Source organism: Poecilia reticulata, linkage group LG21 (assembly GCF_000633615.1).
Source record: "Poecilia reticulata strain Guanapo linkage group LG21, Guppy_female_1.0+MT, whole genome shotgun sequence".
Classification (NCBI taxonomy): Eukaryota; Metazoa; Chordata; class Actinopteri; order Cyprinodontiformes; family Poeciliidae; genus Poecilia; species Poecilia reticulata.
The window spans coordinates 9,045,314-9,058,961 of NC_024351.1; the positions used below are offsets into that span (position 1 = coordinate 9,045,314).

Below are 13,648 nucleotides of genomic sequence, written 5' to 3' on the forward strand. Positions count from 1 at the left end.
AACGTTTACAACAGACACGGACTGAAAAAAAGTTCGACTCATATGTGTCAATAAAAGTGTAAAAACCGTATTTATTTCAAATAATTTGCGAAATAAAACCCACCGTATTAGGGATTACATGGTTAGGMAACGTGATAATGTTACAAATATCTTAAAAATTTCCTCTTCGGTCATATTTTTATCCGTTTCCTCGTCAATATGCGAGAGCTTAGAGCGATGCGCGCTCCCGCGACTAAAAATTTCCTCTTCGGTCATATTTTTATCCGTTTCCTCGTCAATATGCGAGAGCTTAGAGCGATGCGCGCTCCCGCGACAGGGGGTGCAAATTTGGGCAGGGGGGCTTTTCTGGGCATAACACCGGAACACGGTGCGCTAAATAATAAAACATAAATTAAGGAAACTTCCAGGCAGGTAAATTTTCCTCGAGGAATTTTAGTAATCGAGATACTCGAATCATTCGAGGAATCGTTTCAGCCCTACTTAAAATAAAAGAACTACATAAAACTAATGGTTGAAAACAGAATCGGTATTTCTGTCAATGGGAGGTTTGTTGGCTGTTTGTTAAAGCTACCAAGCTAGATTCAAGCCAGTACTTGTGATGTTGCTCCTTCAATCTTTTGCTAAATGTTGCTAGTTTTAGTAGAAGTAGAAGCAATCTGATACATAACATCAATTTATATCAGTTGAAGACATTTCAATAAATTGGGGAGTTGACTAAAGCAACAACAGGAAGGCCAAATGCATCACTGTAAAGCCTTCAGCCTCATCTGGCTAGTAATGCTAAGTGCGATAATTGCGCAAGACACTAAATGTAAATACTGAAAAGAATTTAAAATGTTGACTTTTTAATCATATCTTCCCTTTTGAAATAGTAAATCGATTTTACAACAGTTGCCATTTTAGACTCAGTGTCAGGATGCCTCGGCTCCTAGAGCATCTGGGGAATGACTTCATATTTTCCAAAAGAATAGAAATCAGCCTGTTAAGTATTCCTCTAAAAATAAGATTAATAAAATCCCCTCAGAAAATAAGAAAATGCTTTTGAACATTAAATAAACTGGAACAAAAATGTGGTCTCTCCTGTAAATCTAAAGCATTAAAAAGTTGAAAAAAGTAAACAACAAATTATGAAGGGCAGAGTGTTACTGAGACTAGGGCTGGGCAATACATCGAATTAATTCAATACATAGAGAGCTCCACCTACGTATCGTCCTTGGCTACACCTTGGATGACTGGATGGCAATATCACAGATATATATGATGTACGCAATCTTTACCCTTCTGCATCTAATTTGCGGGGAGCTTAGTATCTCCTAATGGTCCTAAATGCATCCCTCACTCTTCCCCGCCCATCCAGAATTCTCTTGAGTCCACTGAATTTTTATCAGGTGAGAGGAAACATCATAGTGACAGGGAAACAAATTTAAAGAATTACTGAAGGTCCAGATTCGGAGAGGTTAGATCCATAGATAAACTTGTTTGTAAAGCAAAACTCTTCTGAATCAGAGAGTTGTGATAAGGAATACGTGGTAAAAAGGGATTGTTTGTTGGTAGAATTGCTCTTGTTTTGTGAAAAGCAGCAGTGTGGCTAATAATTTCCCTAAAGGATAAAGAAATGTAGGTCATTTCACAAAGCCCCAATTGATACCTGTTAGTTATAAACGTAATTACCATCTGTTTGTGTTTTCTCTCACTATGATTAATTGCTTTTTCTATACTGATATAACTTTACAGTTATTCCATGTAAAAACAAAAATAAAAGTCAGCTGCAGTCTTGTTTATTCAGCTACTTTATGCACTCACACCCCTCGGGCTCAGGTAACCACAGGAATGCTTCTCCTTGGACGGATATTACCCGAAGATGCTGTTGCAAACCGTTTCGATTGCCTCCAGAACATTGCAAGTGCTGCATTTGTAATGCTGATTGGGGAAAATAAAGCAGAGAATAGGACCAGCGTACTGCAGCATTTTCTTCCTTTTAAATGTCTGATTTGTATCAATTCCTCCTGTCTGATGCCACTCGGTGATTTCATGTACACAAGTGAAAACCCAAACATGTGGACATTCAGAGCTGAGGGAATATTAAAAGCTAGCGGATCCTCTTTGAAGCCAAATTCAGAGACTTTCCTGGAAAGCAATATCCACACAGTGGAGCCTGCTGGTTCCTATATCAGCTTTAGTGATGAAAGGACCATTCATCATTTTCTGTGATTTTTTTCCCCCCTTCTCCTTTTGTTCTTCTGCTTCTTCCCATAAGAGATTTTAATTATGAAAGTCATCAATAACCAATGGCAGCTGTCATCTGCTATCTGCCCGCTGATAATCAGGCTGCTGACACTCGTCCCTTTAACAGCCCTGAAACCGGCCGTCACAGTTTGATCAAATGCGTTTTCCACATACTTGTTTCTGAAACAAGGGTGCTTTACTTTTCTGTATAGAAATATTTATCCAAGTCTGTATTTACATTTGCATTGCCTTTTACGTATTCACCTCAGCTCACAAATCCATTATTTTTCTGCCAATGGAAAGCAGCATTCAGAGGGGCTTTCGTTTTTTTTTTTTTTCCAATTCATGGTCAATAAGAGAACTGCTAGAAAATCCTTGGCCTGTAAAGTGTTACAGCTTGGAAAAATCTATTGTTTTCACATGCTTCTGTTTTTTGCAGAACAAGACGGCTCAAAGAATATCAATGTTATAAATAATAAAAGCCTATTTTGGGTTTATTTAGGCATTAATGTCAAGTTAAATATGTCTCAGCAGCCAATGATGTGCTGTTGAGGAGCTACACATAAATTTTGAAGTGTGAAGGAGCTATCCAGGGTTCTGAAAATTGTCAATGAGAAGCATTTAATTTGACAGGTACCCTCATTTAATCCCGCTTTTACTACAGCTGCAAACAAACATGCACAGGCGGCATTCCTGCTTATTTAGTATGTGCTCAAGAATTTCTCCAACAAGTGCCTCTAGGGCAAAAACAAGTAAGCTGAACTTCTCGTGTGAGTTACGCTGCTTTACAAAAAAACAACCCCAGGACAAAATCAAAACCAGAGGATAAGGATTCAAGGGACTTATTAAGCTTCACCATGGGGGATGAGAGAAACACAAGGCGAGCAGGTGCAGCCCGACACGAAAACACACACTCAAACAGAGAGACAGAGACATTTTCTCTTCTACTGCATCCACAAAATGTATAAGAACAGACTCCTCTAGGCAGCAGATCTCAGGAGTGTTTCAGGCTTTCCAATAGAGGGGGAAAAAAACAGGGTGAGGGTTAAAAAAAGACTGAACCTCAGCTGTTCAGGATCTCTACTGGAACCCCTGGCAACCTAACAAAAAAAAAAAAGAAAAAGGGAAAACACAAGATCTGTCACAGAGGTCGTGGAGGTCTGAATGTTAGTCATAGCCCAGCATTTACACAGGTATGACTGCAGGCTGCACCGCTTCTCAAAGAGGGGAGGAACAGCATCTTTTCAACCATTAAAGGAAAAACAAATGCCTCCTCCTGAAGGGTGGGGTAGCGCTGCTTCTGCTCATATTGTAATCTATTCACCCTAAGGATGTTTGGATTTCCTATCTGAGCAACCAAGAGTGCTTATTAAGTCTTCAAAGGAGTGCATAGTGACGCAACGCCACCTAGTGGAAAGGCAAGGTAATAATTGCATCAAATCTGTGCTTCGTCTTAGAAGAAATCAGTGCGATCCAATGAAAAATGAGGAAAACATCAGATTATCTATTAAAACAGTCTGGTGAGTCAGACAAGTACAGGCTTTCATGCATTAATTGTGCAATACCACACACTCTTCAATTGATTAATAATTTGGTGATTCATTTATTCAAATATAGTGGTTTGCATAAATGTTAGGCTCTTTTAATTCTTTAACTAAATACTTTACAACCACAGGTTCAGAGTAATTAACTTGGATTTCAAGTGACTGATTTAAGTGATAGCTGTTAATTCAGACTAAAGTTTTTAGAGTCTTATTTCATGTAATTGTGAAGCAAAAACAAAACCCATGGTTTGTATTGTGTTCCCCCAACACAAGTCCCATGAACATTTACTGTATATTCAGCTCGTTTTAATCTAGTGTGTGCAAACTGATATCTGTATAAATACAGTTGCTTAGTAAGTAAACAGCATAAAGAAGAACCAGGAATACACCAGGTCAGGTATTAAGTTGTGAAAACCTTTTATTAAAGTGGGGTTAGATAATTAATTAACAGTTTTTCAGAGCTTGGCATTTCTGTTTCAAATATTGTTTTTTATTACTGACTTTGTGTAATATTCTAAATTTGCTGAAAAACTGAATTATGGGTTTTCATTATTCATAAACATCAAAATTACAAGAAATAAATGCTTGAAATCTTTCGCTATGTGTAATCAATCTATATATCCCACTTTGGGAAATGAGTAACAAAAAATATGAAACTTTGTATTCTTATTTTTTTAGACGTGCCTGTAAATCTAATTAAGGATTAGTGTCAAGACTCGAAAATTCAATTTCACTTGAATGTAAATGTGTGCTACAGTTTTCTGATTTATATTTGTGAACTGTTGTAAAACCATGCATCATATTCTATTAAAATGTGAATACATGGATGTCTGTGACGAAATGAGAGTAAGTTCAAGTGCTGAGACAATGCTGCTGAGCAGAAATGCTGTAATGCATCTTCATCTGCTGTGCAGCATTAATGGAGCAGCCTGTTAAAGCTATCATGTTCTAAAAGGGTGGCATTATTGTGCTCTGCAGAGGCATCCCATAATTACTTCACACACGCAGCTGATTTGTCAAGCACACATTCGACACAGATGAGAGTGATTTCCCAGAATATGGAGCCTTTTCAGACCCTTTTCTATCCCACTGTAGCCTATTTATCTACTTCCTGATTTCAGCTCTTTCACCCAAACAATTCCTAATTTCAAAAAATGCTCCTCATACTTGCTCTACACTGCTTTGGCCCTAGATCTCAACAGCAGCCCCCATCACACTCTCACAGCCTCCACTCAGCCCTCACGTGTCCATTCAGCCTCTCCATTTGTGATCCCACTTCATTTGTGGCACATTTCTGCCAGTCCCGACATAAGTGCTGAGACGGAAGTCCAAATGTCAGCCCATTAGCATAGCTAATTACATTTCAGTAATAATGACACCACATTAAAGAGAGCAAGAAAAGGGGGAACAAGTCAAAGTGATTATCAAAACACGCCCGTCTTCGTCTCTCATGCACCATCACGTTCTATTCAGGAGCAGATGTGCAGGGAAGGCACTTTGCCGTTCACAAAAACATGTCCAAATATCAGTGTTCATTAAATTCAAGCCACTGATACGGTAATTTTAGCAATTTCTGCACCTGCACCAGAGAGACACATGTTCACACGAATGTATAGAGACAGTGAATGTGAGCATGAAAAGTGAATGCATTTGAAATGAAGTTACAACAAATTGGAACAAATTTAAAGCTAAAAAAAAAAACAACTTGGGTCTGCTTAAGAAAAACTAACATATATTCTGTGACAAATTAGTGTTACATTGTGGTGCATAAGCTAATTTTCTTAATTAGCTTAAGTATTATGCGTTTTCCAGCCAGTTGATTTGAAAATGCTGCATAAATTAGAAATGACTGAAAAGAAATTCGACCTCGCAATTAATGCCTTTAAATTGGGCCTCTGTCTCTTTAAGAAAGTCCTACTATTTCCAACACTCTGGCTTCAGGAACTCATCACAAAATAGCTCCTCTATTAACCCTTAACGAAATTTTTTACCAGCTTTGCACTGAGAAGTAGATCATATAATGAGCTCAGCGGATGTGCAGTTCCACCAGGTGTTTGCTAATTGCTGCTGGCTAGTCTGAAGGAGCTGGGTGGGGAAGGTGGTTCTCTGTGAGGCAGAAGCTCAGAAACTGCAGCTTTGTGCTCAAAGGTGGTGCTAGGTCAAACTAGGCCTTTTGCACAGCTAAACAGCTGCCAGCGGAGATTAAAGGATTTCTCAAATATGCATGAAAGAATCAAAGCAACACTCTAGGTATGTTTTTGATGAAGGAATATTATAACATGATGTAAGGCTCAAAAAAGTCTGTTTTACATAATGCTGCCCCTTTAATCTAATAAAATGCATTTAGCAGAACAAAACCCTATTTGTAAATGTACACAAACATGCAGCTCATGTTCTTCCTCAGGAGGCACAAGTGTCAAATTATAACACCACTTAGGGGACTAAAAGTATTAGGGAAACTAAATCTGGTTCTGAAAAATATATTCAGCTCAAAGTTTCTCTGCTGTGCTCCGTGACGACTGCAGCGTGTACGTCTGCGGGATGCTTTATGCGTGTGAGAGTGCAGGAGTGGGTCAGACAGTCTAAGCTCTTTATCCAGGTTCAGTGGCCCGCCACACATTACAGGGACGAATAAAGCGAAAAGACTGGCGTCAGCACACTACATAAATCACAGTGGCCTGAGCAGTAAATTCACTTAAAATCGTATCTTCGCTGTGAGGTAAAAATAAATAAATAAAAAACATTGCCTGGAACAGAGCCAGAATAATCTACAAAATCCTGTTTCATACAACGGATTTAAGTGCATTTATGCTTATACACCAGCCTCACTATCTGTCTGATTGAAACCAGTGCTGTCAGTCATTCTCTGACTATTTCTTTTTGATCCTAAAGCAGGACTCATATTTATTAGGCTAGGTGAAAGGTTGAGTTTGTGTCTGAAGGCAAACACAGCAAGGAGACACATCCCATCCTGGTTACAACAGCAAATAGTGTGTCTTAGACACATTTTAAATGCTCTGATGTTTGCACTGCAGGTAAATGAGAAGCGATGGTGGATATCATGCACCATACATAATTGAATCGAGAAGCAAACATTGACACTATGTGAATAAACACAGGAGTAAAGAATCTTATTTTCCATAAATGAGTTCACCTCCAGCAAGAGATGATAAGGAAATGAATGATCAAAGATTTAGAAATATTAAGCTGTTATTTGAATGTCAGTTCTGCATAGTAAATATAAGTCTGATTAAACTGCTGGGTTGATAAATCCAAACATATGGTGCTTTGAGCAGATTAACATAAAACTTTCAATCTCTGTTTGTGCTACATATCACTTTATCTGATCAGCTGACCTCTCTGAGGTCAGGGCTCCACAGTGACCTGCCAATTTGCTGCTAAAGGCAAACTTTCCCATCACCCTATCCCATTGTGACAGGTGGAAAAAGGGACTAAGGTGTCTGTGGATGAAAGATAAGAGCGTACAAGGTATTGTAGGCAGGAGCTGAATGTAGCTCAGGGTTAAAAGCAAAGGTGGGTGGATTTTATCTCCTTAGACATTGTTTAGTATGTCAATCAAAGCTGTCTGATAGAAAAGACTGACAAAAAGCGCTATATGTGCTGTAGAAGTACTAAAAATAGTGTAACTGGGCAGAGATACCAGCTGTGGCAGCCTTAAGCAGACACTGAGCTCCATAATAAATGCATTAGGAGGTCAACAATATATTGCAAGGATCACCTTTTTATCCATTAACACATATCTAAACTCAGCTTTAAAACAAAAACTGCGTCTTAGTAGTGGATCATATTTGTATTATATAATGCTACTGTCGCACTGCTTCTTATATATCTAGAAAAGCTACATTTTAATTTTTTTCATATAGATCTATACATCATTGCAATAGGAGCATTGAGATTATATGAGCTTATGACTGGGATACATTAAAATTTCATAGAAGCGGCATGAACAATACATGAGGTATTGGCAATATTTCTGCATTACTACACTTATGCTGCAGATTTTTTCAAGCGGTCAAAAAAAACACGGTTGCTGGATATCCCACCTGCTGTGCTGAAGCACTAAATAAATACAGAGGTGATGGTGTGACATTTTCACTCAGACACATATCTACCTAGAAACAGAAGGCAGATACTCAGAGTAAAAGGTTATATGTTTGCTTTAATACTTTTTGTGAACAGTTACTTTGGCAGTGATGACTAAAAAATTAATTTCCCACAAAGGATCACTAAATATATGATACTAATGTGTAGTATTGTATAGCAAACACCATATCACTTTGTATTGTTTTAATTTGCATCATATGTTAGTGGACTGTAGTATATTGTAAATCATTTTCCATAGCATCAGTAGAGGAAGAAACTGACCAAAATTAACACTCAAGACCTTATTTAAAAAAAAAAAAAACATATAATTTGCTAACATACAAAAGGGTTGGTTTTTAATTCAGAAAACACAAATGAATATGCCAACATTATCCCCTATTCCATCTGACCTTTGTGAAAGTGTGACATTTAAAAGAAGGTTAAAGCGTCAAAAAGCATCCTACCAGCCCATTTTGTATAGTTGGACCCCTTTTAGTGACCTAATCTTGTGATGTGTCAGTCAGACCTCCACCGTCTGTCACGTAAAAAGAGATTATAATCTGCTTCGCAATAGAATCAGCCACATTAAGCATCCAGGACCTAAACACAAAAACCTGCTAGGGTTCTCTCTCACACAGAGATGTCACTTGATCAAACACAAAGTTCTGTCTGAACCAAAGATGGCCAAAAAGCCCATAGGGTATAGGGAATAAAAGATCTTGTGGTGGCTGTCATGCGACGGCAGCCATGGCAATGATTCATAAACACAATCTGGGAAGACAAGGAGAAGAAGCAGCAGGGTACACAGCCAGTCACACTGTACTTCTGTTACACTCTTTCCTGGTCTGATGGTCCGAAAGACTCGCTCTGGGTCCTAACCACAGGGTTTAGCCATTCAGCTAAATTGCTAAATCCCAGCAGTGGGACGGGTGAGAAAAAGATGCATAGCAGCTATTTTTAAGACTCAGTGGTGTTTTCTGTGTCTGTGTGTGTAACTCTGGGCACATGAGCATGTGTGACGCTGCGGTATCCAGACCCACAGACGATGAATGTTGGTGTCACAACTAAACGGGAGGCTGCTGTGGCTCAAGGTGACCGTCTGCTCGGGTCTCACTCACCATGGCCAAATCATAATGCCGCCCCTGGCACCAGGATGTCAACCTGGCTGCGTGCCAACCTTAGGATCTGTGCCAGACCCGCAAGCAATCAGAAGAACTGGTGGGACACGTCTCTCTTTCTCCCTTTCCTCTCCTTGCTCGGTCTTATTTTTATGGTCTTCCTGCTGTCTTTCTCGTTTCTGTTTAATCCATCCAACAGTCTCAGTATGGGTCCTACTGCAAGTCCTACAGACATGCTGACCTCTGTTGGCTTTACCCGAACCATCCTGCTCTGTATCCTTTACTAAACCTGTATTGCCCAGATGCTGAGGCATACATAGCGCAACATTAGCAGGAATAATTCAAGCAGGTGTTTTCTCAAACGTGAATGTGCTGGATGGGCCAGTAGATGGTAAAAACCCAGAGGGGTAGAGAGGAATGAACTCCTACGCCACCCACAAAACCGAGGAAACAGGTAAGATGCAGAAACACTTAAAAAAAGAAACACACTGCATTACTTTTCTCATTAATGAGAAGCAGCAAATACACAAATTCCACAGCATATGGAGGAGATCAGGCTGGGAGGTGTTCAAAGCAGCCTCTGTTTTACCGCCATATGGTGTCGCTAATTGGTGTTCTTTCACAGAGAGGTGCACCAAAAGAGACGGTTAAACAGAGGAAAAACGCAGCCTCTAAAACTGGGGCAATAACTTTTGATTGTTTTAATGTTGCACTCAGCAGTTACTAACAACTTCCAAATGAATGCTGAAGTGGGAATGCCATCACGTCTGGCTGTGATTTGGGGAATGTGGATTATTGGTAAACAGTTCTATAAAACAGATAATATATTTTAAAAAACCATTACATTTCTACAGCATGGGGATCATAAATAACCAACTCAACCAAAATGAGATTATTGGGAGGTTTCTTTGAAAGAAAAAACAAAATTAAACAACCATTTCATAGATTACCCAAGATTATAGCAACCCATAAAACGGCATAATACCAAAATCTGAGAATAAATCTTACTAATGAAATCAATTTCTAACTATTTAATATCAGCCAAACAAAGAACAGGGTTATGCTTAGTTGACAAAAGAAACATTAGAACTTTAAGGTTTGTGATTTGATGATAAAATCAAACATTCAGATCCTATGCTCTAAGTGATGGACAAAAATCACTAAACAAACATGCTAATATTAATAATAATAATAATAAGAAAACCAATATTTGGTTTATTTGCAGTGAAACAGTTTCTCTCATCAAATTATATTTTATGTCCTCTTATGAATTGATGTAGTTTGACTCAAATTATTTAAGAAGTTTCAAATAAAAGTCTAAATTTATAGTCAAAACATCTAGTGAAATAGGTATTGGTCCCACTACCAAAACCCAACAGATTGTGTCCATATGGAACTAAAATCAATCATCCAATCAATAACAGATATTCTTGACCTTAACTTGTAATGTGGTCAATACACCTGTGCACAAAATCAATTTGTTCTTCAACAACTTCTTCATCATCGACGACAAGGCCAAAACCAGAAAACTGGTTAAGGTAGACAGGGATACGATGGACAAGCAAGAATATCGTCGGCAGCAAGGTTTTCGAGAAGTTAAAATATTCATTAGCACCTCACTGTCCGAAGCTCAAAATAATATATTGACTTTCTGGCTGAGGGTGGTCATCAGAAAGGTGAAGGAAGAGAAAGCATCTTGAGTTTGCAGTGAACATATAAATGATTCAGAGAAGGCTGGAGATGATGTGCTGTGGTGGTTTAGGGGAGGAGAAATGCTGAGAATGACTGGAAGAGCAAAACCTCCACAATCATGCATGAAGTTGAAAATGTTTTGCTTTGGTGTTGTTTTTCTGCTAAGGGTGTAGAAAAAGATTTTAGACAAGGATTTCTAAAAAGAATCTTTAAAAAAAAAGCAATGTTCAGATTAAATCTTTCACTACCAAAATATTACCAAATTAAACCATTTCATGAATAAAATGGGAAAACTCTCTTTTCTCTCCAATTACACTGTCAGTTTATTTTTTTTAAATCACTGGTATTCACTGGTACACTGGTATTAATCACTGGAATGAAACCCACTTCAACTTCTGCAAACCATAATTTTCAGGTTTTTATAAGGTGAACTGTGTATACACTCGAATATCACCAAATTGTGTGTGTGTGTGTCTGTGTGTGTGTGCGTGCGTGCGTGCATGTGTGTGCGCACGCGTGTGTGCAATGTGCAGTGAGGGGAGGGCTTAAAGTGAGACTTCTAAATTTAGCTTCGGTAGGTGCACGATTGGGATTCAAAGCATGCATCCACACCTGCACACAGTGATGCAGAGGAGCCACGTGGCTGCTGATGCTGCTGCTTCTCACTGCTTTCACAGAAACTGCCACCTCAGAAGCCGCACAGGGAGCAGCCATATTGCATCTCAGCTCTACTGTCACCTGACTTTCCTGCTAGATTGCGAACGTCATCAATCTCACTCTGTCAGCAGGAGATACATGATCTTGACCTGATGGAGATGCACTGCTTCACTCAAAGTCTGTGATACATTATAGTGAAAGGCTGGATACGTGTATTGTTTGCCCTGTGTATAAATAAGATGAAACTGAGTTAAATACATCAAGATGGGTTTATAATATTTTCTAAAAATGTGTTAATTCACAATTGAAGCTGAGGACTCAAAGGGAAAGTCCTGTTACTGCTCTCGAGTTAAGAGAGAGGAATAAACTTCATCCCGTCAGCTCCTCTAGGGATTAGCTGTCCTATTGTCTGCTGTCCTGTCTATCCACACAGAGAAACATTAACAACCACATGCATGCTGTTATGTGTGTGCAAATAAGCACAAATACGCAGCAGCAATGCACAGGCATAAACACTTAATAAAAGCCATGCAACAGCCATGTCAGCTTTTCTAATATGCTTCTTCTGCAAAACAACATATAACATCATTTACATCCCCACTGAAAATCTCAATCTGGACCCTCAGAGTGTTTCCAAAAAATAACTTATAAAAACTAACATTTTTTTCTTTTTTTGGAAAATGCAGCTTCGGACATTGGATATGAAAAGTCCAAGCTGTCTTACTAAGCAATCATAAATAACAGCACTATTCAGAGAAGTTATTCATGGTCACAAGCAACTTGAATAAGGTGTAAAAAAATATTTTAAGCATGTCCAACCATGAGGTCACCTCTAAAAATGCTGCAAACCAACCTGGGAGCTTGTGAATGAGTAAGCATTTTGCCCCTACCTTGCAGCCTCTGCATCACATTGGCAATATCTCGAGCAGAGTGACCGTAGTGCCTGGGTGATGATGCCATGCTGCTGTCCTGAGGTCAGCACAAAGTCTCGTCCCAACTGCTGAGTGTCGCCTTTGCAGGACTCTCATGCTCTGACCAAGCAGCAGATTGTGTTGCAGTACTTCGGTGTCTTAACACTAAATGCTGAGTATCAGAACTGAATCATGTCCGGATTTGACTGTGTTCCCCCAGCACAAGTCATCCCTGTTACAGTAGGAGTCTGCAATCCTCACACTCAGCAAAGCTCCTCCCCTGACAGCGATGATGTAAGTGCATGCTGCATGTGTATGCGAGCATGTATGTGTGTGTAGTACACATCTTAAAGCCTCCCTCCCTCGCCTGAGTCTGATACTTCTGCAGACAAGACGTGCTCCTTGGTTTGAAGGCACACTGCCACCTGGTGTCCACATAACGCCCTTGCTGCATTCTGTAAATAGATAAAATATATTAGCTGAAAATGGAAAGCAAAATCAATTTTAGTCTATATTTTTTTGTTATAGTCAGGTTAAAAGCTTACAGTATCCTAAAATTATGGCATAATTAGTTTGAAATTAAATCTTTCAAACTAATTGTGCATCCCGCAAAAAACATCTTCCAGAAAATAGACACAGGTGAGGAAACGTTCAGAAACGCTTCTCAATACAGTTCTGAAGACAGTGGTGCAAACATCAGAGGGCTGCCTCAAGACTGAAAATATTCACAGTCAAATCAGTGAGCAGCACCGGTTTGACTACATGATTTCATCAGTGCTTATTTACCACTGGTCAAAAAGCAGAGAAACGAAACTCGACTCAGACCAGTAGTTCTCAACCATGCTCAACAGAATCAATTAACAGGCTTCTACAGCACTTATGACAGGATGTGGGGGCAATATATTCACCTGAATCAGGTGTACTGAAGCAGAAAGACATAAAGGACAGTGGGCCTCAGAGGACCAGGATTTTTTTAAAAATCACTGATTTAAATATGAAAATCAACATTTAAAGTAGATTTAATTTGGAGCAACAACAAAATGTATTTAAGATATAACAAAGGAAGCAGGTGGAAAGTGAATTTGTCATATTTACTGCCTTTGTTTTATTAAAAACAACATGAGGTGAAGATTTGGTTTGCATTAATTAAAGCAAATAATGTGATAGCATAATTTCTGCCTTAGTCATGCAACATAAATGCAGCTTTTAGTCATTTGGACATTTTGGTTAACTCATAAATACACACAGTAAATTACACAGAAGTTACTACCTCTGTGTAATTTAAAAATATAGTTAAACAAATGGCTTGAGATCTTCGTTTTATAAATTACCAGGCAAGAACATATTTTTATTTATGCAAGTAAACTGACTGATCACTAAAATAATAGAATCCAAT

At 38.8% G+C, this 13,648-nt stretch overlaps 1 protein-coding gene across 1 annotated transcript in view; it reads right to left on the reverse strand.

Moving 5' to 3' along the window:
• The window catches only part of syne1a (spectrin repeat containing, nuclear envelope 1a), a 146,447-nt gene extending 133,934 nt beyond the window's left edge, over window positions 1-12,513 (reverse strand). The window contains exon 1 of the mRNA XM_017302163.1: window positions 12,232-12,513. Within this exon, the coding sequence (XP_017157652.1) occupies window positions 12,232-12,301 (70 nt within the window). The 5' untranslated portion in view covers window positions 12,302-12,513. The remainder of the gene's footprint in view (window positions 1-12,231) is intronic.
• Between the last annotated feature and the right edge of the window lie 1,135 nt (window positions 12,514-13,648).